This window comes from Pongo pygmaeus, chromosome 23 (assembly GCF_028885625.2).
Source record: "Pongo pygmaeus isolate AG05252 chromosome 23, NHGRI_mPonPyg2-v2.0_pri, whole genome shotgun sequence".
Lineage (NCBI taxonomy): Eukaryota > Metazoa > Chordata > Mammalia > Primates > Hominidae > Pongo > Pongo pygmaeus.
Window position 1 is genome coordinate 42,778,011 of NC_085931.1, and position 26,238 is coordinate 42,804,248.

The 26,238-nt window shown below is 46.4% G+C and overlaps 1 protein-coding gene across 17 annotated transcripts in view; it reads left to right on the top strand.

The window, feature by feature from the left end:
* DEPDC5 (DEP domain containing 5, GATOR1 subcomplex subunit) overlaps positions 1-26,238 on the top strand; it is a 161,697-nt gene that overhangs the window by 113,921 nt on the left and 21,538 nt on the right. For 13 of the 17 annotated variants that reach the window (XM_063663209.1, XM_054470437.2, XM_063663207.1 and 10 more), the window contains 5 exons: positions 2,704-2,858; positions 5,370-5,447; positions 6,372-6,504; positions 8,257-8,365; positions 11,216-11,443. In XM_063663209.1, the coding sequence (XP_063519279.1) occupies positions 2,704-2,858; positions 5,370-5,447; positions 6,372-6,504; positions 8,257-8,365; positions 11,216-11,443 (703 nt within the window). Of the gene's footprint in view, positions 1-2,703; positions 2,859-5,369; positions 5,448-6,371; positions 6,505-8,186; positions 8,366-11,215; positions 11,444-26,238 lie in introns of those variants that run through there. The other 4 variants (XM_063663220.1, XM_063663221.1, XM_063663219.1 and 1 more) reach the window with 3 other exon arrangements.

Genomic DNA, 26,238 nt, shown 5'->3' on the forward strand with positions numbered 1-26,238 from the left:
CACATGAGAGAACCCCACTACAGGGGCCTAGAAGGCAATGCCTAAGAGCCACTCTTATATGCATAAGAGCTGGATCTAGTCCCCTTTAGTTAGCTTATTCTCATTTAAATTTACGGCATGGTCTCATTTAAATGGTAAACCTTACTGATTAGAGGCAGGTGGTAATTGGTAATTGCAAGCTGTCTCTTGCTGCATTTCTCTGTGTATTTATGGTGCCAGCAAAACCTGTGTGGTCCTTTTTATTATTATTTTTTTTAATAAATCATTGAGCCTGCTGTAGAACAGCAAAATGGTTCTACGAGAACCAGGAGGAACTTTACCCCCCAAGGGACATTTGGTAATATCTGGAGTTATTTTTATTTGTCATAATTGGGGGTTGGGGCTGATAGTATTACTGGCATGAAGTGGGTAGAAGCCAGGGATGCTTCTGAACATCCAACAATGCACAGGAGAGCCTGTTATCTGACCCCAGAGGGCAATAGTGCTGAGACTGAGAAACCTTGTTTTATTTTATTCATTTTATTTTATTTGTTTTTTGAGACAGGGTCTCTCTTTGTCGCCCAGGCTGGAGTGCAGTGGCAGGACCCCAGCTCATAGCAACCTCTGCTTCCCGGGCTGAAGCAGTCTTCTCACTTCATTCTCCCACGTAGCTGGGACTACAGGCGTGTGCCACCATGCCTGGCTAATTTTTGCATTTTTTGTAGAAATGGGGTTTCACCGTGTTGCCTAGGCTGGCCTCGAACTCCTGGACTCAAGTGATCCACTCGCCTTCGCCTCCTAAAGTGCCAAGATTACAGGCATGAGCCGCCGCACCCAGCTGAGAAGGCTTGTTTTAGAAAGCAATTTTTGCTAACAAAATATCTGATAGAAAGATCCCTTCTGGAATTACCTAAAAACCTCAAGTTAGGAGGTTCTAAGAGCCTTACACTTTTCCAGAATTGCTCTGAAAGGCTTAGTCATTCTCTTTATATACTTGCTCTGGGTATAATCTTTGATGCATGCTGCTGGGCTTCCAGGTGAACAGGTTATAATCCTGCCTCCAGGACCCTTAAAGGAGATATAACAACATTACAGGCTGGTCACAGTGGTTCACGCCTGTAATCCCAGCACTTTGGGAGGCTGAGGCGGAAGGATCAGTTGAACCCAGGAGTTTAAGATCAGCCGAGGCAACATAGCTAGACTCTGTCTCTACACACAAAAAAGAGCCAGGTGTGGTGGTGCACGCCTGTAGTCCCAGTTACTTGGAAGGCTGAGAAAGGAGGATTGCTTGAGCCCAAGAGTTTGAGGTTACAGTGAGATATGATGGCACCATTGCACTCCAGCCTGAGCGAAAGAGGGCAACCCTATCTCTGGAAAAAAAAAAAAAAAAAAGATACAGCACCATTACATGAGGCACAGCTCGGCAGCTACCAGAAGCTCATAGAGGTCCAGAGTAGAGAGGGAGATGGATCTCCTTGGGGCCTGGGGCGGACTGAATCGGAACAGTTTGCTAAGGGAGCAGCGTTTAAAATGGCCCTAAAGACTGATGGGATTAGCCAGGTGTGGTGGCTCCCACCTGTAATCCCAGCTACTCGAGAGTCTGAGGCAGGAGAACCCACTTGAACCCAGGAGGCAGAGGTTGCAGTGAGCTGAGATCGTGCCACTGCACTCCAGCCTGGGTGACAGAGCAAGAGTCTGTCTTTAAAAAAAAAAAAAAAAAAGACTGATAGGTTTTTAGCAGTAGTTGTGGAGAAGAGCACCCCAGGGCGATATGGGGCACATAGACAGGATTTACACACACACGGTGTCATTTGGCTGGAAACATACACATGGGTGAATTAAGTAGGCAGTGTGGTGAGATCTCAGGTCAAGCCAATGTTGTGCAGGACCCTTGATGTCCTGTGAATCGGTTTTCATTGTGGTGGTTCATGGGGAAACTTGAAAGTTTTCAGAGTAACAGAATGATGGGATTGGAACTGTTCTTGACAGACAATGCAAATGGAGCTGGCTCACAGGGAGGGTTTTTGAGGGAGAGGCTGCAATCAGGGGCCAGTTAGAAGAATGTTACAGCCCTCCCTGGCCAGAGGAAGTACAGGCATGATTTAGAGATGCATGTGAATCTGCAGAGGGCAGGCCGTGGGACTAGGCATGTCTTTAGATGCAAAGCTGGAGAAGAGAGCAATCAGATGGCTCTGAGAGTTGAACCTGAGCAACTGAAAGGTAGAAGAAAGGAGGTTTGGGGTGGGAAAGGGTGAGTCACGGTGGGCAGAGGATGTACATTGTGATGTTCACCTATTTGTCTCTGAATGTGGTCTTTCAGTCCTGCTGTCCTCATAAGGAGTGATTCTGACTTCTCCACTCTTTCTATGGAGATTTTTCTTTAGTGTAAATCGTGTGGTTTGAGGCAGGTGCTGAAGCGATTTCTTTGGTCCTGGGGGTTTACTGTGAAGAGTGGCCTCTCATCTGCCCTGGTTGGAGGGTGAGAGTTCCCAGCTGCTCTGATAGAAGGCAGTGCACACAAGACTGGGTAGAGTCTCTAGACAACTTTAGCTCTGCCACTAGGGACCAAGGGGAAGTGGGAATGAGCAGAATGGAAAGGATTGCATTAATTTTTGTTTATTTTTTGTGAATGCTTATTGAGTGAATAAGCCAGTACAGCTTATTTACTGTGTTTTCCTGTTGGTTATTTTTGGATTCAAGTATTCATTTTTAAATCTCCTGCAGGTATCTGTGGACCAAACAGCCACTCCTATGTTGGACGGCACCAGTTTGGGCATATGCACAGGCCAATCCGTGGACAGAGGCAACAGCCAGACCTTTGGGAACTCCCAGAACATAGGAGAACAGGGCTACTCCTCCACAAACTCCAGTGACAGCAGGTGAGATTCAGAGTGGCCAAACTCATGTTCCTGGGGAGTGGGGACAGTCTGATCTCAAAGGCTGCAGAGGCTGAAGTCCAAAGCTCTGCGCCGAGTTCTTACTCTGCCACAAGTCACATGGGACCCTGGGCAAGTTAGTCCTTAACCACATCTGTATGATGGGACTAATGATCTGTTTCCTGCCATCCTCACAGGATAGCTAAGAGGTTCCCACAGAGACGTAGGAAAGTGTCAAGCACCACACAAGAGTACAGGGCTTCTGGAAGGGGACCCTGTCCAGTCTGTCTTGTTCACTGTGGTGCCTGTGGCACGATGCCTTGCACGTCATAGCATGCTGTCAGTAAGGAAAAGAACAAACAGTGGATGAATCACTAACTGTGGCCAAACATGACTGTTCTTCTATTCCTTAGTATCCGGAGGAAAAGGAAGCTGCGTGTACTTCATTTGCTCGAGCAAGTGCACCAGCTTTTAATACTGTTGTCAATTCTGAGAAACCTTTTTATTTTCTTCCCAGCTGTGTTTGCTTTATAATAATTATGCCCCAGTCTTTTCTTATTGTCTCACTGTATTGACGAAGCAGTCCTTGGCAAAATGATCTAAGAGACTTAACTTTTATACCCCTGTCCCTGAGAGCAGAAAGTTCTCTGGGGCTGCTCACCTGGCTGGCCTCTGTCAGGAGTCACTCCATTTCCCTTATGTCATAAATTCTGTGCTGGTTTAATCTGTGTCTCATCTACTGCAGCCTGTTCATTCTGGCCAGTAGAGGTGATGGTCGTTTCAGAAGCAGGAGCAGGTCTGAACTTCTCTGCTCCCTGCCTTCACTCATGCCCATATACCCATCAAGCCTACCTGGCTTTTTGGCTGTAGGTGTGGAGGAGATTAGAGAGGCTGCCCAATGCATAGAAAAAATCTGCTTCCTCATTGCTTACAAGGGTAGAACAGTAGGTTTTCTTCTGCTTTCAGAAGAAATGAGGAATCAGGGATATTTAGGCTGGAGGTGAAAAGACCAAAAATGACATGGCAGGTAGAATCAGGACCAATGACTGAAAAATACAGCAAACAGATTCTATTTCATGATGAAGAACTTAACTAGTAGTGGGTCCTGCTGCATGGAAATGGGCTGCACTTAGAGGAGCCGAGTTCTTTGCCATTGAAGATGTTCACACAGATAGGACAGCCTCTTGCCCAGACTTGTGGTCTCAGCAGAGACTCAGGCATTAGAAGGAAGTTCATTTCAAGGGTCTTTGAAAACTTTTTCTAACCCTGAAATTTTGAAATGCTTCCAGTGATTTCTGGACCCTCTGAATAGTCATGAAGAGTAGTCTGGGACTGAGGAAAGGGAGAAGTTCAAAGAACTTGAGGAGCTGCTGGATAAGCCCCACAGCTGGCCCAGTTTGGTATAGTGGGTGGCCACTCAGCTGTTGAGTATTAAGCACGTTTTAAGGGACCATCACACCTTTGAGCAAGAATGTGGGCAGCAGGTGGTGAAAAGGGCTTTGGAGAGAGACTGACCTGGATTCAGATCCACATCCTGGTACTTCCTGGCTCTTTGACCTTCAGCAGTTCCTTTAGTCAGTTTCAAAGGGTTGGCGGTTAATTATTTTAGTATCGTTTACCACTTTGGGCTTCCTGTGTGTCAGCCCTGTACATGTGCTCAGCATTGTATAAACATTTGCCTCACATCAGCCCTCAAAGACAGGAATAGCATTAACCCCATTTTTCACATGGGGGAGCTGAGGCCAAGAAAAGCTATATAGCAGGTTAGTGATGATACTGGGATTCCGTTCCCCATGCTCTTACGGTGTTACCTAGTACTCTGGTCAGGATTCAATGAAGCTGCCTGTGAAAGGCTCTTGGGGCAAACCCAGAGCGGTCCAGGGGGTTTCTTGGAAGTGGTTGGGCCTTGGGCCTGAGGAATACTATTAGAAGGAGAGATGCTTACTAAGGGCAAGTTTGGACACAAAAGTACTTTGAATTCTAAATGTGGACATTTTATTTTTTATTTTATTTTATTTATTTATTTGAGACAGAGTCTCACTCTGTCGCCTAGGCTGGAGTGCAGTGAGTGGCACGACCTCAGCTCACTGCACCCTCCACCTCCCAGTTTCAAGCGATTCTCCTGTCTCAGCCTCCCAAGTAGCCGGGACAATAGGCACACGTCACCATGCCTGGCTAATTTTTGTATTTTTAGTAGAGATGGGATTTCACTATGTTGGCCAGGCTGGTCTTGACCTCCTGACCTCAAATGATCCACCTGCCTCAGCTCCCCAGAGTGCTGGGATTACAGACGTGAGCCACCAAACCCGGCCCTAAATGTGTACATTTTAAAATAGGAAACCCCCTATGAGATAACCCCCTGATATAGCTGTTTGGAATTTACTAAAATGCCTTTAGTGTCAACATTGTCCCGGTTTCTGGCTCCATAAGAAGTGGAGACTGTTCCTAATATTCGTGCTCTTGACTGCATACATGCCATCTTGCTTAGCACTGACCTGACACCTTGTGTTACAGCTCTCAGCAACTGGTGGCAAGCTCCTTGACCTCATCCTCCACCCTGACAGAGATCCTGGAAGCCATGAAGCACCCCTCGTAAGTGGCTCATCACAGTGTAGGGTTGGAAGGTTCCCAGAGGCCTGTGCCACAGCCATGTTCAGGCAGTGTGGTTTGGTAGATTCATACATGACTCTACTTCTCACCAGTTTTGAGACCTTGGGCAAGTCACTTGACCTCTCTGAGCCTCTGTTTCCTTGTTTGGAAGATGCGATTGATTTGTTTTTTTTTTTTTGAGGCAGAGTCTCCCTCTGTCACCCAGGCTAGAGTGCAGTGGCGCCATCTTGGCTCACCCAACCTCCGCCTCAAGATGGGATTTTTTTAAAGGGGATTTTTTAAAAAGTAGTTAAGCCACAGGGTTGATGTAAAGATTAAATGAAATAATTATGTGAGGTAGCTAGTATAATGCCTGACAAGTATAGGTATTCTCTGATTGTGAGTTCCCATCTTTTCCTCTCTCCCCCTTCTCCTTTTCCCCCTGTAGCAACTTCTTTTTTTTTTGAGACAGAGCCTCACTCTGTCGCCCAGGCTGGAGGACAGTGGCGCGATCTCGGCTTACTGCAACCTCCATCTCCCAGGTTCAAGTGATTCTCCCACCTCAGCCTCCTGACTAGCTGGGATTACAGGCACCCGCCACCACGCCCAGCTAATTTTTGTATTTTTAGTAGAGACGGGGTTTCGCCATGTTGGCCATGCTGGTCTCAAACTCCTGACCTCAGGTAATCCACCCGCCTCAGCCTCCCAAAGTGCTGGGATTACAGGCGTGAGCGACTGCGCCCGGCCCCCTGTAACAGTTTCTTTTGTCCTCTCATGGGTATTTCTCTGAGTCTAGGAATAGCATAGGGACATTGCTATATGGTATTAAATGCTCTAGTGGGAGTCCCTTCTTTTTCATCTTTCCTTCCACTTGTTGCCACGGGGCACACACATCCCCTGCTCCCCGCTCACCGCGTTGGAACCCAGGACAGGAGTCCAGCTGCTCTCTGAACAGAAGGGCCTCTCACCGTACTGCTTCATCAGCGCGGAGGTGGTGCACTGGCTGGTGAACCACGTGGAGGGGATCCAGACACAGGCGATGGCCATCGACATCATGCAGGTGAGACAGCAAGAGGGGCCCATAGAGCTGTTTGCTTAGGTCCCAAAAAATCAGGGCCTGCCTTAGAAGCCATCACCCTTTCCAGTAATGAGATCTGCAGGTTGGGGTGAGGATTTTTTTTAATAAGTGGGAGGCCTTTCTGGAATTCATGAAAGAACAAGTCTTGCTTTGAAATACACTGTATCTTGACTTAAAAACCATGCAGAATTTATTGTCTGAACTGAAATGTTTTGGACAGAATCTGTGCACTTACAAACTTCAGAAAAATCTCTATGATTTTGGGGAGAATGCCCTCCCTCTGACCTCAAGCCCCCAGTTTCCCCTGGCCAATGCATGCTTATTCAAGACTCAATGCTGGATTCAAGGCTCTGACCCAGGGGCCTTCTGTCACCTTGTACTTACTCTGTCAGAGCTCTTAGCACAACAGAATGAAGATCTATCTTTCTCTTATTTGTCTCCTGCCTCAACCAGCTCCTTGAGGGCAGGATCACCTTTTATTTTCCATTTTTGTATCACCAGTGCCAGGCATGTTGCTTGGCACCTGGTAGGCACTTAGCACCATGCTTGCTGGATTTAATTACACTGCTCAGAACTGGAACTCTGGAATATGGCAGAACTGGAACAACAAGGAAATGGGAAACAGCCAGTTGACTGAGCCAGTTCATGCCATCCTGTCTATACGGAGGCCCCAACTGGAAGTCAGTACTGTTTCCTCACCAGCTGAGTTGTCATCATGGAAATGTTAAAATCAATAACTGATCGGAATAAGCATGTGATTCTCAGTTCTCACTCTGAGGGTCTTGATGTGCTGTTTTGCATAGCCTTTGCCGTATACACTCTCGTCTCCCTGAGAATACGATTTCCTTATTCAAATAATGAAATGCTACTACAGCAGTTAAAATGAATGAGCTGAAGGTACATGTATCAACATGGATAAATGTCGGAAGCATGATGTGGACTGGAAAACCAACTTACAAAATGATATAATATTATGCCCTTTATTTAAAAACTTAAAATCCCAAAAGAATACCTTATATTCTCTATCATACGTGTTTATATAATAAAATTATTTAAGAATAATATTACACTAAACCATTTATTTCTGGGGAGAGAGGAAGAGTAATGGGAGTGGGAGAGTCTATGGAGTTTTTTTTTTAATAAAAATATCTGAAATCAGTATAGAGAAATGTCAAATTTGTGAAAGTGGAATAAGTGGCATATGTGGATTTTTTTTTTTTTTTTTTTTGAGACAGAGTCTCGCTTTGTCGCCTAGGCTGGAGTGCAGTAGTGCTAATCCCAGCTCATTGCAACCTCCACCTCCTAGGTTCAAGTGATTCTCCTGCTTCAGCCTCCCGAGTAGCTGGGATTACAGGCACGCACCACCACACCAGCTAATGTTTGTATTTTTGGTAGAGACGGGATTTCACCATGTTGGTCAGACTGGTCTTGAATTCCTGGCCTCAAGTGATCCACCCAACTCAGCCTCCCAAAGTGCTGGGTTTACAGGCGTGAGCCACTGCTCCCGACCATCTGAATTTCTTTATGCCCTTCTGCATGTTTGAAATATTTGGTGATGATATGAGTTTACATTTTAAAATATAATTTATATCAAGTACAACATGTCTAATCTGGGGGTGGAGGGTAGGGTCTCCTCAGTGCTCCTGTCACTCCCTTGTCTCCAGAGCATGACTGAGGGCTGCCCCTTCAAGATGCCTCTCTGCAGGAATTTCAGAGTTTCAATGTCTCTCCTAGAAAATGCTGGAAGAGCAGCTCATCACACACGCATCTGGCGAAGCCTGGCGGACCTTCATCTACGGCTTCTATTTCTACAAGATAGTAACGGACAAAGAGCCCGACCGAGGTCAGAGCCGAGGCGAATGCGGTTGCCCACAGGGGCAAGTGTTTTTCCTGGTGACTTGCTCTTTCACATGATGGTGCTTCCTGAGCTGCATGTGTGACTTTGTATTATAAGTTGACAGATCTGTCAACTTCCTTGAGCCTTTGTACTTAATTTAAGCATAGCCAGAGTGACAAGGGTTTCTTAAGCTACAGTGTGTTCTTGGTGAGAACAGTGTGAGTGAAAGATAAAGCTAAAAGAGGCCAAGGGACCTGGTGTGAGGAAATTCCCACACATCAGTTTTTGGTAGCTGTTTTTAATTAAAGCGCCCCACCCCCCCTTGCCCACCCAGCCCAAGTGGTTCTGATTATATTATCATGGGCTCCAGTCTGTGATTTATAGCACTTTTCACTTGCTAGATCTCCAGTTCAGACTCCATTTCTAACTCCAGGAAGACTATCAAGTCCTAGCAAGTTTTCCAAGTAATATTTTAAGTATCTGTGGGGTTTTTTTTCTTTTGTTTGGTTTTTTAAATAGTGAGAAAAAGTAACTCCCCAGAGGGAAAACTTTTTTAGCGTGGTCAGAGCTGACTCGCATAACTGGAGGCACCCCAGATTCAGACCAGCATCTTGCCGGGCGTGGTGGCTCGTGCCTGTAATCCCAGCACTTTGGGAGGCCGAGGCTGGCAGATCACTTGACGTCAAGAGCACAAGACCAACATTGGGAAACCCTGTCTCTACTAAAAATACAAAATTAGCGGGGTGTGGTGGTGCATGTATGTAATCCCAGCTACTTGGGAGGCTGAGGCAGGAGAATCGCTTGAATCCAGGAGGCGGAGGTTGTAGTGAGCCGAGATTGTGCTGCTGCACTGCAGCCTGGTTGACAGAGTGAAACTCCGTCTCAAAAACAACAGCTGGCTGGGCACTGTGGCTCACACCTATAATCCTAGCACTTTGGGAGGCCGAAGCAGGTGGATTGCCTGAGCTCAGGAGTTCGAGACCAGCCTGGGCAACATGATGAAACCCCGCCTCTACTAAAATACAAAAAAATTAGCCGGGCGTGGCGGCAGGCACCTGTAATCCCAGCTACTCGGGAGGCTGAGACAGGAGAATTGCTTGAACCCGGGAGGCAGAGGTTGCAGTGAGCCGAGATCGCGCCACTGTACTCTAGCCTGGGCTACAGAGTGAGACTCCATCTCAAAAAAAAACAAAACAAAACAAAAAAAACAACAGGCCGGGCGCAGTGGCTCACACTTGTAATCCCAACACTTTGGGAGGCCAAGGCTGGCATATCACGAGGTCAGGAGTTGGAGACTAGCCTGGCCAACACAGTGAAACCCCATCTCTACTAAAAATACAAAAAATAGCTGAGCGTGGTGGTGGCCACCTGTAATCCCAGCTACTCAGGAGGCTGAGGCAGGAGAATTGCTTGAACCCGGGAGGTGGAGGTTGCAGTGAGCTGAGATCGCGCCACTGCACTCCAGTCTGGCAACGGAGCGAGACTCCGTTTCAAAAAAAAAACAAAAAACAGCAACAACAGAAAACCAGACCAGCATCTCCAGTACACCTATAGCAAAAGGGACCTTACCTGTTGTGGAAGTGACTGCTATCCTGCAGACAAATGGCTTCTCTGCCTCTGGGTTTAAGGAATCAAACGTGGCCGGGGTGCGGTGGCTCACGCCTGTAATCTCAGCACTTTGGGAGGCCGAGGCAGGTGGATCACGAGGTCAAGAGATCGAGACCATCCTGGTCAACATGGTGAAACCCAATCTCTACTAAAAAATACAAAAATTAGCTGGGCGTGGTGGCGCACGCCTGTAGTCCCAGCTACTTGGGAGGCTGAGGCAGGAGAATTGCTTGAACCCGGGAGGTGGAGGTTGCAGTGAGCCAAGATCATGCCACTGCACTCCAGCTTCGTGACAGAGCGAGACTCCATCTCAAAAAAAAAAAAAAAAAAGAATCTTACATGAGGTGAAGCAGCTGGTGCCACTCCCCGTGTTCTCTTGCCCAAGAATATGGCAGAAGTGGACGTGTGTGGGATTTTTTTGTATATCCATTGGCACTTTTCCCTTTAAATTATACATTTGACCAGTAGATACCTATCTTACCTTCATGTTCAAAACATACAGGTTACTGTTATATATTCTGAAATTTGAGGTATGAAACTGATCATAAGGTCAAGTGTGGTGCTGACTCATGCCTATAATTCCAGCGCCTTGGAAGGCTGAGGTATGAGGATCTCTTGAGGCCAGGAGTTTAAGATCAGCCTGGGCAAGAAACATAGCGAAACCCCATCTCTACAGGAAAAAAAAAAAATTGGCCGGGTGTGGTTGTACATGCTGGTCTTCACAGCTACTCAAGAAGCTGAAATGGGAGGATTGCTTGAGCCCAGGAGGTTGAGGCTGTAGTGAGCCATGATTGTACCACTGCACTGAAGACTTGGCAAAGCAGTGCAGACCCTGTCTCTAAGAGAAAAAAAGAAATAAACTAAGCATAAAATATTTTTTAGGGCCGGGTACGGTGACACACGCCTGTAATGAACAGCTCAGTGCATTTAGTACATCCACAGTGTTGTACAACTATCACGTCCATTTAGTTCCTGACCATTTTCATCACCCTGAAATGAAACCCCATCCCCTTGAGCAGTCACCTTCCAACTCCTCCTCCCACCCCCGGCAACCAATAATCTGCTTTCTTTCTCAAAGATTTGCCTATTCGCTACATTTCACATAAATGGAACCATACAGTATGTGGCCTGGTGGGTCTGGCTTCTTTTACTTAGCGTGTTTTTAAGGTTTGTCAAGTTGTAGCATGCATCATTAAGAAAATAAGCATTTGTGTTGAGTACTCCTTCTCTCCCCTCCACTTTTCCCAGTGGCCATGCAGCAGCCCGCCACCACCTGGCACACAGCAGGAGTGGACGACTTCGCCAGCTTCCAGCGCAAGTGGTTTGAGGTGGCCTTTGTGGCAGAAGAGCTCGTACACTCTGAGATTCCTGCCTTTCTCCTGCCCTGGCTGCCCAGCCGGCCAGCCTCCTATGCAAGTAGGCACAGCTCCTTTAGCCGAAGTTTTGGAGGACGGAGCCAGGCGGCAGCACTCTTAGGTACATGCTCAACCCAGACAAGGTCTGGGGGTGTGCCAGTGGGTGGCTGTGGGAAAGTAGTGGCCAGCCAAGGGAACGATGCCACATGAACCAGGATTAGAGTCGCTGAGGCCGTCACACCGGCCACTGTGTCTGTCGGCACTGTTGGCTCCCTTGCTGACTTCCACTTGCCGAGTGGTTCTATGACTGTCCCAACCAACAGACAGTATTTAGCACCTCTCAAATCAGAACATAGTGCCAGACCTGCTCGGATAGGAGAGAAGAAATATGTGGCCAATTTTCCCGAGGGTTCTGTAGGATATAGGAGGTGTGAGATAGTGCTCACTGCACCAGCTAGTTCCTGCCGGAGGCCTTCCCTACAACCATAGCATCCTATGATCTCAGAAGAGGAAGGAACCTAAAAGGTCATCCATTCCAGACACTCATGCAGAGCAAAAGTCTCTCTCTCTCCCGTTTTCCTTTTCTTCCCAAATGTGCTTATCATATTGAAGGATGTAAACTCAAACACTTCCCTCCTTTCCACCATTCCTGCAGCTCTAAGATGGGGGTGAACACCTGCTTATTGAAAGGCAATGACCTCTGATAGGAAATGGGGAACTCTGCCCTAGAGGACCTGACTGATGGATTGAAATGTGAACATCTTTAGAAAATACCTGCTCTGGGCAAAGACCATGGGATTTATCTTAAGGGCAAGTTGGAGGATCCTGAAAGCCCTCTGAAAGGAAGAAAGCAAATAGAACATAGACCAAACTCCAGGGAAATTCCATGTTCTGCTTTGTTTGCCTGTAAACGCCCAGCTAATTGGAATCCTTTACTAGCTGGTAAAACGGAGATGTTAATCGTCACCAAAGTTTCTAGATCCAGGCTGGGCACGGTGGCCCACGCCTGTAATCCCAGCACTTTGGGAGGCTGAGGTGGGTGGATCACTTGAGGTCAGGAGTTCAAGACCAGCCTGACCAACATAGTGAAACCCTCTCTATATTAAAAATACAAAATTAGGTGGCTCATGCCTGTAATCCCAGCACTTTGGGAGGCCGAGGCAGGCAGATCACAAGGTCAAGAGATCGAGACCATCCTGGCTAACACTGAAACCCCATCTCTACTAAAAATACAAAAAATTAGCCAGCCGTGACAGTGTGTACCAGGTACTCGGGAGGCTGAGGCAGGAGAATGGCGTGAACCTGGGCGGCGGAGCCTGCAGTGAGCCAAGATTGCGCCACTGTACTCCAGCCTAGGTGACAGAATGAGACTCCGTCTCAAAAAAAAAAAAAAAAAAAAGCCAGATGCTGTGGCTCATGCTTGTAGCCCAGCACATTGGGAGGCTGAGTCAGCATTTTGGGTGGATCACCTGAGGTCAAGAGCCTGGGCAACATGGTGAAATTCTGTCTCTACCAAAATTAGTCAGCTGTGGTGGCAGACACCTGTAATCCCAGCTACTCCAGAGGCCGAGGCAGGAGAATTGCTTGAACCTGGGAGATGGAGGTTGCAGTGAGCTGAGATCGCCCCATTGTACTCTAGAGCGAGACTCCGTCTCTCAAAAAAAAAAAAAAAGTTTTCAGATCCTCAGATTCACTTGGATCTGGGTGTGGCTTACTCCAGCATTGCCTAGTGCTGTGTGTGAGAAGTGAAGGGGTGGGGAAGATAGGGCAGAACCTTGAGCAGCTCCTCCTCCTTTCCCTTAGGCAGTCATGACTTGCTCTTCTCCCTTTATTGCATTTCTGTCTACTTCCTTAACGTTTTTTTGGGATTAAAGAAGCCGTATACCCCTGTTACGCTGGGGTGCTCACTTCCAGCAACCTAAACCACGTAGAGCACTACCAGGGCTTGAGACCTAAGGCCTTTGAATAGCAAGCAGCGACCTTGTGATTTTATGTCATGGGAGGACCTATTAGAAATAGCAAATAAGGCCAGGCATGTGGCTCATGCATGTAATCCCAGCACTTTGGGAGGCTGAGGCAGGAGGATCACTTGAGGTCAGGAGTTTGAGACCAGCCTGGCCAACATGATGAAACCCCATCTCTACTAAAAATACAAAAATTACCTGGGTGTGGTGGCAAGTACCTGCAATCCCAGCTACTCAGGAGGCTGAGGCAGGAGAATCACTTGAATCTGAGAGGCAGAGGTTGCGGTGAGCCTAGATGGTACCACTGCACTCCAGCCTGGGCGACTCCATCTCAAAAGTGAAGGAGTGAGACTCCATCTGAAAAAAAAAAAAAAAGAATAGCAAAGAAAAGGGCAGGTACCTACCCTGATGTCAGTTGGAAGCAGAAGCCAATAGTCCAGCAACAAAGTTGGAGTGGGGAAAACCTGTTACAAATATAACAAACACAAGAACTTGATAAGTACAGTGTTAATCATTCACTTATAGCACTAGATTGCATACGAGAAGCTTCTCAAGAAGCAACTTTACACCATTTTTCTCATGAAATCAAGTTTATTTTTAGTAGCCAAGTTTTAAAGTCTACTTTTTCCTCATAGGTAAAAATTAAGAATTTCCATCTCTGGGGAACAAGAAACTAAGCCTGAAAGCTAGTTAGGTGCTTTCAGGTATGTACCAAAGAGAGCTGAAAAGTCAACTTCCCACTCCCCTCAGGGTTACTTTCTGAGAAAAAGACACAGTGCATTACAATAAGTAAATATTGGATCATGCATGGTGACAATTTATGTGAGAGCTGAAGAAAGCAAAAAGATTTCTTCCTTTCAAATAAATTTCAAATATTCAAATAAATGCCACAAATCCAAGTGACACCTCCTTGTAGTGAGAGGCCCTCGAACCAGTACATAGAGCGTATTTACTCCACTGATTTCTTGCAAGTGTGTTTACAGATCTCTTGGTAAGACCCCAGATTAGAAGCAGAAAATTGGGGGCAGTTAATGGCAGCAAGTGTATAACACATTTTAGCAAAATGTTTTGCAAAATAAATCTATTAAATTTTGGTCTTTTAAGGTGGGAAGTAACTATCATTTGTTCGTTCTTTCTCTTTTTTTTCTTTCTGTGTTCCTTCTCTTCTTTCTCCTCTTCTATTCTCTTCTCTTCTTTTTAAAAATAGAGACAGGGTCTCCCTATGTTGCCCAGGCTGTTCTCAAACTACTGGGTGCAAGGAATCTTCCTGCCTCAGCCTCCCAAAGTGCTAGGATTACAGGTGGGAGCCATTACACCCGGCCTGTTCTTCTTTTCTTGAAAGTGTTCAACAAAAGGAATTATTCTAATGTGAATCTTCTCCAGTAGATCATACAAAACCCAAGAGCAGGATTTCTCAACTTCAGCACTACTGACATTTTGGGCCAGATCATTCTTTCTTGTGGGGAAGTGTTCTGTGCACTGGAGGATGTCGAGCAGCATCCCTGCCGTCTACCCAGTAGCACTCCCAGCCCCACCCAGTGTGATAAAATGTCCCCTGGGGTTGGTAAAATTACCCCAAGTTGTGAACCGCTGTCTTAGGGGGAATTGAAGGATTCCAATCAGGAGCCAAGATTAGAGCAAAACCTGAGAGGCTTTGAAGCCCATCAGTAACTTCCCTAAGCAGCTGTCAAGTTGATGCGTGATAAGGGCGTGCTTTCAGAGCTTTGGGGTAGAATGAATGGTCAGAGCTGGAGCTGAGATGTTAGAGGGAAGCACCGTCCTCCGCTCTGCTCTGCTCTGGCCCCTGGGCTCCTCTTGTGCTTTCACTGGTGCCAGCGGTGGTTGCTTCAGTCTTGCCTGCTGTGGTGCAGTGGTAATAACAACATTAATGCCATGATTTGTAGAAAATTGACGTGTCAGGTCCTGTACAGAGCAGAAAATCTTCTCATTAATCTTTACGTCAGTCTCCTGATGGGTACTACAATTTGTGCTTTAGAGTTTAGGAAACTGTGAGGCTCAGAGAGGCGAAGTAATTTGCCCAAGGCTCTGCAGCCACTAAGTGCTAGAGCTGGAGTTTATTCTCAGGACTGCCTGGCCCTGAAGCCTGAACTCCAAGCATACTGCATTTCAGCCCAAGGAGACAAAAGTCAAAGCCTGTCAGGACTTTGGATGATTTGCACAATAGCCCAGTTCCAGGAGTGGCTTCTGCCCTCAGTGATGAGGGACACTCAGGTCCCAGGCCCTTGCTACAGAACCACAGCTCTCTGGGTGTGTCCTTTCTTCTCCTCTATGCCATCCCTGCTGGTCTTCCCAATGCACTCCCTCCAGTCCTGGCTTCAACAGTTCTTTGACCCCCACCAGGACCTGTAACCAATTGATCTTGCTATCATTCTCCCTCTGCCACCTCACATCTCACTTTATGTAATCATAGCTTTGAGCCGCCAAACCTCATTACACAGCTTTGAGCCCCGCTCCCCACCCTCATCATCAGCATCTTGTGTCACTGTGAAAACTGAAGCGGTCAGAAGAAAACTCCCACCTGCCATCTGCCCTCGCCCAGTAGCTGTGTCTGTCCCCACTCCTGTGCCTCCCCCTGATGCAGCATCTCCACCTGCACACAAGACCCCAGCCCTGGCAGTACTCAGTGTAGCACTTTGGCAGTCATCCCCTCTCCCTGAATTCTCCCTCTCTGCTAAAGCATCCCTGTCAATCTGTGACAGGCACAGACTCTCTCCTGCTGGCAAAGCAAAACTCAAATCGGGTTTCTGTCCATTCCCTCTGCTGGAACAGCCTTCCAAATGCAGGGAGCCCAGGTTGTTTAGCCTGGCGGCCAGTCCTCAGTCCTGGTCCTCCTTGCCCTGCAACAGCATTTGTCAAATGATCTCTGACTCCTCCTTTAAACCCTTTACCTTGCTTGGCTCTCGAGACACTGCTCCCTTGGCTCTCCTTCATTTTAAAATCAGTTTCTTTTGCTGGTTTCTCTTCAGCAACCTAATCTTTTAATATTATAGCATACGGGTCTCAGCCTGCCCTCATCTCCATACCCTAATGTGTGTCATCAGTCCAGTGGCCTTTATTACCCCAAGATCTGGTCACTGCCAAATTTCTATCTCCATCCCAGACCATGTCTCCAATTTGAGACTCATCCCTCCAGCTACCTACTTGACATGGTCACTTAGAGGACTGGATGTACAGTGTTCAGAACCAGCCAGCCCTGCTGTTTCCCCGCAACACCTTCGTCTTGCCTTCTCGTTCTAGTCACTTAGGTAGAAAAACTCAGTTGCCTTCTCATGTCTTTCTTTCCTGCTCTACATCCAACCCATCAGCAAATTCAGTTTTCCTTTTAGTTACGTTCAATATTGATTCAGGATTCACTATTCCTTACTGTCTCCTCTATGATCGTGGTTCAAGCCACCTTCATCTTCTGTCTGCATTGCTGCTGTCATCTCTGCACTGGCCTCCTGGCTTCCTCCCCTGCTCCTTATAAACTGCCTTGCACACAGGAGCCAGAGAGACCTCTTCAAATGGATGTCAGGTCGTGTTCCCCTTCTGGGCAGGATCCTCTTGTAGCTCCCAGCTCACTCGAAACCAAAGCCAGAGTTTTCAGCAGCCCACAGGCCCCCAGGATGTGGTCCCCTCATTCTCTGCCTCGTCCCCTGTCTGCCTCCTATGCACTCTGCTGCACCACGCTGGCTTCCATCTGTGTCTGGTGTCTGAACACGCCACGCACATCTCTGCTTCCAGTGCTTTTCTTCCGCCTGGGGCACTGTTCCCCCAAGATGCCCTTGGATCTCCCTCCCTCACTTGATTCAAGTCTCTTGTCCAAAAATCATGTGTGGGCTGGGCGCGGTGGCTCACGCCCGTAATCCTAGCACTTTGGGAGGCCGAGGCAGGCAGATCACGAGGTCAGGAGATCGAGACCATCCTGGCTAACACGGTGAAACCCCGTCTCTACTAAAAATAAAAAAAAAAATTAAAAAAATTAACCAGGCGTGGTGGCGGGCACCTGTAGTCCCAGCTACTCGGGAGGCTGAGGCAGGAGAATGGCGTGAACTCAGGAGGCAGAGCTTGCAGTGAGCAGAGATCGCGCCACTGCACTACAGCCTGGGCAACAGAGCAAGACTCTATCGCCAAAAAAAGAAGAAAAAAAATCATGTGTGAGTGAGCCCTTCCCTGACCCCACACCACACACTTGGGGGACCCTTTTCCTACTTCTTCATCTCCTTTGCTCTTGCCACCACCTGACATTGTGTGTGTGTTTGTACAATTAGTGTGTTCTGAGACAGAGTCTCACTCTGTCACCCAGGCTGGAGTGCAATGGCATGATCTTGGCTCACTGCAACCTCCATCTCCCGGGTTCACTGCAACCTCCGTCTCTGGGGTTCAAGCAGTTCTGCCTCAGCCTCCCAAGTAGCTGGGACTACAGGCACCTGCCACTATGCCCAGCTAATTTTTGTATTTTTAGTAGAGATGGGATTTCACTATGTTGGCCAGGCTGGTCTCGAACTCCTGACCTCAAGTGATCCACCTGTCTGGGCCTCCCAAAATTCTGGGATTACAGGCATGAACCACCTCGCCCAGCCTGTGTTTTTCTACCTCCACAAAAACTTAAGCTGTGTGATGAATTTAGTTTCATTCACTGGCTATCCCCAGCACCTAGAATGGTACTTAATGCATAGTCACCTGCAATAAATATTTGTTGAATGTCTGGAAAAATATGAATGAATATAGTTTGGCAGAATTGGGGAAAATTGAATTTGGAACATTTGCAGTCAGCAAACCTTCTGACACTAAGCAAGTAATTGTCCAGGTATCAGAAAGACAGTAGTTCTGCCGTTTATTCTATTGAAAATGCTACTCTTCTCTGGTCGTCAAGCAACTAAAAGAAAAACAAAGAAAATGCTACCAGCCCAGGAACAGACAAACTGCCTCTCACCTAGGCGTCTGCTTAGTCCCCACCAAGTGAATGGACACGCCATATGTCATGTAGGAATGTGCACAGTCTCAGCCTGTTTGCTGCACTTACTTCTTGGTTAGAGTTATTGCCTGTGGAAAATGCCTCAGGTATTGTCACCTTTGCCTCATTATTTTAGTTTTGGAGGCTCTCTTGACAGGTTGTTGTTTGTTTTTTAATATAAATTTTTTTTATTATACTTTAAGTTCTAGGGTACATGTGCATAATGTGCAGGTTTGTTATGTATGTATACATGTACCATGTTGGTGTGCAGCACCCATTAACTCATCATTTACATTAGGTATATCTCCTTATACTCTCCCTCCCCACTCCCCAACACCATGACAGGCCCTGGTGTCTGATGTTCCCCACCATGTGTCCAAGTGTTCTCATTGTTCAATTCCCACCTATGAGTGAGAACCTGCGGTGGTTGGTTTACTGTCCTTGCGATAGTTTGCTCAGAATGATGGTTTCTAGCTTCATTCATGTCCCTACAAAGGACATGAACTCATCCTTTTTTATGGCTGCGTAGTATTCCATGGTGTATATGTGCCACATTTTCTTAATCCAGCCTATCATTGATGGACATTTGGGTTGGTTCCAAGTCTTTGCTATTGTGAATAGTGCCGCAATGAAAATACGTGTGCATGTGTCTTTATAGCAGCATGATTTATAATCCTTTGGGTATATACCCAGTAATGGGATGGCTGGGTCAAATGCTATTGTTAGTTCTAGATCCTTGAGGAATCGCTACACTGTCTTCCACAATGGTTGAACTAGTTTACAGTCCCACTACCAGTGTAAAAGTGTTCCTATTTCTCCACATCCTCTCCAGCACCTGTTGTTTCCTGACTTTTTAATGATCGCCATTCTAACTGGTGTGAGATGGTATCTCATTGTGGTTTTGATTTGCATTTCTCTGATGGCCAGTGATGATGAGCATTTTTTCATGTGTTTGTTGGTCATAAATGTCTTCTTTTGAGACGTGTCTGTTCATGTCCTTCGCCCACTTTTTGATGGGGTTGTTTGATTTTTTTCTTGTAAATTTGTTTGAGTCCCTTGTAGATTCTGGATATTAGCACTTTGTCAGATGGGTAGATTGTAAAAATTTTCTCCCATTTTGTAGGTTGCCTGTTCACTCTGATGGTAGTTTATTTTGCTGTGCAGAAGCTCTTTAGTTTAATTAGATCCCATTTGTCAATTTTGGCTTTTGTTGCCATTGCTTTTGGTGTTTTAGTCATGAAGTCCTTGCCCATGCCCATGGCCTGAATGGTATTGCCTAGGTTTTCTTCTAGGGTTTTTATGGTTTGGGGTCTAACATTTAAGTCTTTAATCCACCTTGAATTAATTTTTGTATAAGGTATAAGGAAGGGATCTGGTTTCAGCTTTCTACATATGGCTAGCCAGTTTTCCCAGCACCATTTATTAAATATGGAATCCTTTCCCCATTTCTTGTTTTTGTCAGGTTTATCAAAGATCAGATGGTTGTAGATGTGTGGTATTATTTCTGACGGCTCTGTTCTGTTCCATTGGTCTATATCTCTGTTTTGGTACCAGTACCATGCTGTTTTGTTTACTGTAGCCTTGGAGTATAGTTTGAAGTCAGGTAGCGTGATGCCTCCAGCTTTGTTCTTTTGGCTTAGGATTGTCCTGACAATGTGGGCTGTTTTTTGGTTCCATATGAACTTTAAAGCAGTTTTTTCCAATTCTGTGAAGAAAGTCATTGGTAGCTTGATGGGGATGGCATTGAATTTATAAATTACTTTGGGCAGTATGGCCATTTCCACAATATTGATCCTTCCTATCCATGAGCATGGAATGTTCTTCCATTTGTTTGTGTCCTCTTTTATTTCGTTGAGCAGTGGTTTGTAGTTCTCCTTGAAGAGGTCGTTCACATCCCTTGTAAGTTGGATTCCTAGGTATTTTATTCTCTTTGAAGCAATTGTGAATAGGAGTTCACTCATGATTTGGCTCTCTGTTTGTCTGTTATTGGTGTATAAGAATGCTTGTGATTTTTGCACATTCATTTTGTATCCTGAGACTTTGCTGAAGTTGCTTATCAGCTTAAGGAGATTTTGGGCTGAGACGATGGGGTTTTCTAAATATACAATCATGTCATCTGCAAACAGGGACAATTTGACTTCCTCTTTTCCTAATTGAATACCCTTTATTTCTTTCTCTTGCCTGATTGCTCTGGCCAGAACTTCCAACACTATGTTGAATAGGAGTGGTGAGAGAGGGCGTCCCTGTCTTGTGCCAGTTTTCAAAGGGAATGCTTCCAGTTTTTGCCCATTCAGTATGATATTGCCTGTGGGTTTGTCATAAATAGCTCTTATTATTTTGAGATACGTCCCGTCAATACCTAGTTTATTGAGAGTTTTTAGCATGAAGGGCTGTTGAATTTTTTCAGAGGCCTTTTCTGCATCTATTGAGATAATCATGTGGTTTTTGCCTTTGGTTCTGTTTATATGATAGATTACGTTTATTGATTTGCGTATGTTGAACCAGCCTTGCATCCCAGGGATGAAGCCAACTTAATCATGGTTGATAAGCTTTTTGATGTACTGCTGGATTCGGTTTGCCAGTATTTTATTGAGGATTTTTACATCAATTTTCATCAGGGATGTTGGTCTAAAATTCTCTTTTTTTGTTGTGTCTCTGCCAAGCTTTGGTATCAGAATGATGTTGGCCTCATATAATGAATTAGGGAGGATTCCCTTTTTTTCTTTTGATTGGAATAGTTTCAGAAGGAATGGTACCAGCTCCTCTTTGTATCTCTGATAGAATTCAGCTGTGAATCCGTCTGGTTCTGGACTTTTTTTGGTTGGTAGGCTATTAATTATTGCCTCAATTTCAGAACCTGTTATTGGTCTATTCAGGGATTCAGCTTCTTCCTGGTTTAGTCTTGGGAGGGTGTATGTGTCCAGAAATGTATCCATTTCTTCTAGATTTTCTAGTTTATTTGCGTAGAGGTGTTTATAGTATTCTCTGATAGTAGTTTGTATTTCTGTGGGATCAGTGGTGATATCCCCTTTATCATTTTTTATTGTGTCTATTTGATTCTTCTCTCTTTTCTTCTTTATTAGTCTTGCTAGCAGTCTATCAATTTTGTTGATCTTTTCAAAAAACCAGCTCCTGGATTCATTGATTTTTTGAAGGGTTTTTTGTGTGTCTATCTCCTTCAGTTCTGCTCTGATCTTAGTTATTTCTTGCCTTCTGCTAGCTTTTGAATGTGTTTGCTCTTGCCTCTCTAGTTCTTTTGTGATGTTAGGGTGTCAATTTTAGATCTTTCTTGCTTTCTCTTGTGGGCATTTAGTGCTATAAATTTCCCTCTACCCACTGCTTTAAATGTGTCCCGGAGATTCTGGTATGTTGTGTCTTTGTTCTCCTTGGTTTCAAAGAACATCTTTATTTCTGCCTTCATTTTGTTGTGTACCCAGTAGTCATTCAGGACAGGTTGTTCAGTTTCCATGTAGTTGAGCGGTTTTGAGTGAGTTTCTTAATCCTGAGTTCTAATTTGATTGCACTGTGGTCTGAGAGACAGTTTGTTATAATTTCTGTTCTTTTACATTTGCTGAGGAGTGCTTTACTTCCAACTATGTGGTCAATTTTGGAATAAGTGTGATGTGGTGCTGAGAAGAATGTATATTCTGTTGATTTGGGGTGGAGAGTTCTGTAGATGTCTATTAGGTCCGCTTGGTGCAGGGCTGAGTTCAATTCCTGGATATCCTTGTTAACTTTCTGCCTCGTTGATCTGTCTAATGTTGACAGTGGATCGCCTTGCAGTTCAATCTCAGACTGCTGTGCTAGCAATGAGCGAGGCTCCTTGGGTGTGGGACCCTCCAAGCCAGGCGCCGGATATAATCTCCTGGTGTGCCATTTGCTAAGGCCATTGGAAAAGCGCAGTATTAGGGTGAGAATGTCCCAATTTTCCAGGTTCCGTCTGTCACAGCTTCCCTTTGCTAGGAAGGGGAATTTCCTGACCCCTTGTGCTTCCCAGGTGAGGTGATGCCCCGCCCTTCTCTGTGGGCTGCACCCACTGTCTGACAAGCCCCAGTGAGATGAACCCGGTACCTCAGTTGGAAATGCAGAAATCACCTGTCTTCTGCGTCGCTCACACTGGGAGCTGCAGACTGGAACTGTTCCTATTCAGCCATCTTGGAACCTCTAATCAGAAACCTACTTTTCAAATAGGTTGTTTTTTTTTTTTAAGAGACAGGGGGCCGGGCGCGGTGGCTCATGCCTGTAATCCCAGCACTTTGGAAGGCTGAGGCGGGTGGATCACAAGGTCAGAAGATTGAGACCGTTCTGGCTAACACAGTGAAACCCCATCTCTACTAAAAATACAAAAAATTACCCGGGCATGGTGGCGGGCACCTGTAGTCCCAGCTACTCGGGAGGTTGAGGCAGGAGAATGGCATGAACCTGGGAGGCAGAGCTTGCAGTGAGCCGAGATTGCACCACTGCACTCCAGCCTGGGCAACAGAGCGAGACTCCATCTCAAAAAAAAAAAAAGACAGGGTTTGCCAGGCACAGTGGCTCACACCTGTAATCCCAACACTTTGGGAGGCCAAGGCGGGTGGATCACAAGGTCAGGAGATCGAGACCATCCTGGCTAACACAGTGAAACCCCGTCTCTACTAAAAATACAAAAAATTAGCCAGCATGGTGGCGGGCACCTGTAGTCCCAGCTACTCGGGAGGTTGAGGCAGGAGGATGGTGTGAACCTGGGAGGCAGAGCTTGCAGTGAGCCGAGATTGCGCCACTGCACTCCCACCTGGGCAACAGAGCGAGACTCCATCTCAAAAAAAAAAAAAAAAGAGACAGGGTTGGCTAGGCACAGTGGCTCACGCCTGTAATCCCAACACTTTGGGAGGCCAAGGCGAGTGGATCACGAGGTCAGGAGTTCGAGACCAGCCTGACCAACATGGTGAAACCCCGTCTCTACTAAAAATGCAAAAATTAGCTGGGCGTGGTGGCGGACACGCCCCAGCTACTCAGGAGGCTGAGGCAGGAGAATCTCTTGAATCGAGAAGCGGAGGTTGCAGTGAGCCAAGATCACTCCATTGCACTCCAGCCTGGGTGACAGAGCGAGACTCCCTCTCAAAAAAAAAAAAAAAAAAAAGAGAGAGAGAGACAGGGTCTTACTCTGTTGCCCAGGCTCACCACTCACACCTAGCTTACTACAACCTCAAACTCCTGGGCTCAAGCAGTCTTTCCGCCTGAGCCTCCCAAGTAGCTGGGACTGCAGGTGCACAACATCATGCCCGGCTAGTTTTTTTGTTGGTTTTGTAGAGACAGTCTCTCTCTGTGTTGCCCAGGCTGGTCATGAACTCCTCGGCTCAAGCAATCCTCCCACTTGGCCTCCAAAAGTGCTGGGACTAAGGCATGAGCTGATTCCCTCTCTTGACAGTTTCTATAGGAATATCCTCGTTTCTAAAGCCTTCTCCTTCTGCAGGCTGGTAAAACCCTCTCTTGACTTCTAGTCTTCAGCTCAAGCTGAAATTCAGATCATCTCAGTTTAGCTTTGATAATTGTTAGTGCTTAAAGGAAAGCAGTCATGTAAAGGGATTACAGCCATGAGCCACCACACCCGGGTCTTTGTGTTTTTGACACAGAGTCTTGCTCTGTTGCCCAGGCTGGAGTGTGGTGGCATGATCCTAGCTTGCTGCAGCGTCAGCCTCCTGGGTTCAAGTGACCTTCCTGCCTCAGCCTCCCAAGTGGCTGGGAACACAGGCATGTGCCAGCATGCCTGGTTAATTTTTTGATATTTTCTGGAGACAGGGTCTTTGTTGCCCAGGCTGGTCTTGAACTCCTGGGCTTAAGCAATCCTCCCACCTTGGCCTCCCAAAGTGCTAAGATCACAGGCGTGAGCCACTGCGCTCGGCCCCAGCCTTTTCTTGATGGCCCACTGGATTTTGGGATCAGAAGGGAATTTAGAGCACCTCTGTCCAAACCCTGACACTTGAATATTTTCTGCAGCACTCCTGATAAGTGGGGAGCAAGCTTCTCTTTGAAAACCCCCCTCAACATGGCACTCACTACCAAGACTGCTTGTTCTGTACCTGGGCACCTCTGATTGTTACGTAGAGTATCACTCCCCTACCTGGGGTTGCATTTTTCTCCTCTGCTGACACTGTCCCCTTCCCCAGGTTACTGATAACCCCCTAGCTATGACCTGGGTGAAGGATGCTCAGCCTATTCCTCCTCTGGGCTTGCATATATTTATTGGTCTTGTGTGAATAAGTTGGTTCTCATGGAACTCACATAATGATTCAATGAACTTACCGAAAGCTGAACTCAGCTGGGCTCATATCTTTATCAACATCATAATCCTGCTTGAAACATATGTACTGCCAAATCTAACCCCAAAGTACAGGGCCAGTAGTATCTTCAGCCTGTAACCACTTGGTTGAACAGCGTACTTCCTGGCCTAGGCCAGCATGTTCTGAACTTAACATGCCAGATGGGAGAGAAGAGATGCATGAGGCCACTGCTGGTATTTATTGAGTATCCTTGTCTTTGTGACACAGACTTTTCACTTGGGAAGAAACACACGCTGTCTAAGACCAGAGGGCAAAACTGCTTTTTTTTTTTTTTTTTTTTAGACAGAGTCTCGCTCTGTTGCCCAGGCTGGAGTGCAGTGGCACAATCTCGGCTCACTGCAAGCTCCGCCTCCCAGGTTCATGCCATTCTCCTGCCTCAGCCTCCCAAGTAGCTGGGACTACAGGCGCCCACCACCATGCCCGGCTAATTTTTGTATTTTTAGTAGAGACATGATTTCACCTTGTTAGCCAGGATGGTCTCGATCTCCTGACCTCATGATCCACCTGCCTCGGCCTCCCAAAGTGTTGGGATTACGGGCGTGAGCCGCTGCACCCGGCCAAAACTTCTTTTGATTTTGGCTAAGTTAAGGTTATTCTGGCAGTATCAGGAATCCAGAACGTGAAGCAGAGACAGAATCTAGTTTTGATGAGCCTTTTAGCATTGGAATGACCAAGTTCTTTAGCCTTAAATGTCACAGACAGCCAAGCAGTGTCCACGGGTGGCACAGACAGGCCTCAGATTGAACATTGGTGAACTCATGGCCTAAATTGGGAGAAAAGACCAGCAGGAACAGAAGGAAAAGAGGAGAGTTACAAGTTAGGTGGCTGGAGAAGGCAAGAGAGGAGGTCCACACTCCTTTCTCATCCATGCTTCACCTGATTCTCATCCGGTCTCTATGAACCAGCTGGGCTGGCACGTCTCAGTTTGTAGTGCAGGAACTAAATCAGGAGAGGTGAAGCAATGCTCTCTGAGACATGTGGTTACCAAATGGCAGAGCTTAGATTTTCCAACTCCAAATCAAGAACTTTTCCCATTTGCATGTGCTAAGTTTTTGTTTGTTTTTCCATTCATGAGATAGTTATTAAAATAATACATTTGGGGGAAAAAAATCAATACAATGTAGACATCACTACTGAAAACCATATATCATCATACAAAAAGGGATTTTGGCCAGGCGTGGTGGCTCATTATTATCCCAGGACTTTCAGGGGCAGAGGTGGGCAGATCAATTAAGGCCAGGAGTTCGAGACAAGCCTGGCCAACATAGGGAAACCCCAACTCTATTAAAATACAAAAATTAGCTGGGCGTGGTGACGTGCACCTGTAGGCCCAGCTACTTGGGAGGCTGAGACACAAGAATCTCCTGAACCTGGGAGGCCCAGGTTGCAGTGAGCTGAGATCACGCCACTGCACTCCAGCCTGGGCAACAGAGAGAGACTCTGTCTCAGAAAACATATTTTTTAAATTTTTATTTTATTTTGAGAAGGAGTTTCACTCTTGTTGCCCAGGCTAGAGTGCAATGGTGCGATCTTGGCTCACTGCAACCTTTGCCTCCCAGGTTCAAGTGATTGTCCTGCCTCAGCCTCCCGAGTAGCTGGGATTACAGGCATGCACCACCACGCCTGGCTAATTTTTTGTATTTTTATTAGAGACGGGGTTTCTCCATGTTGG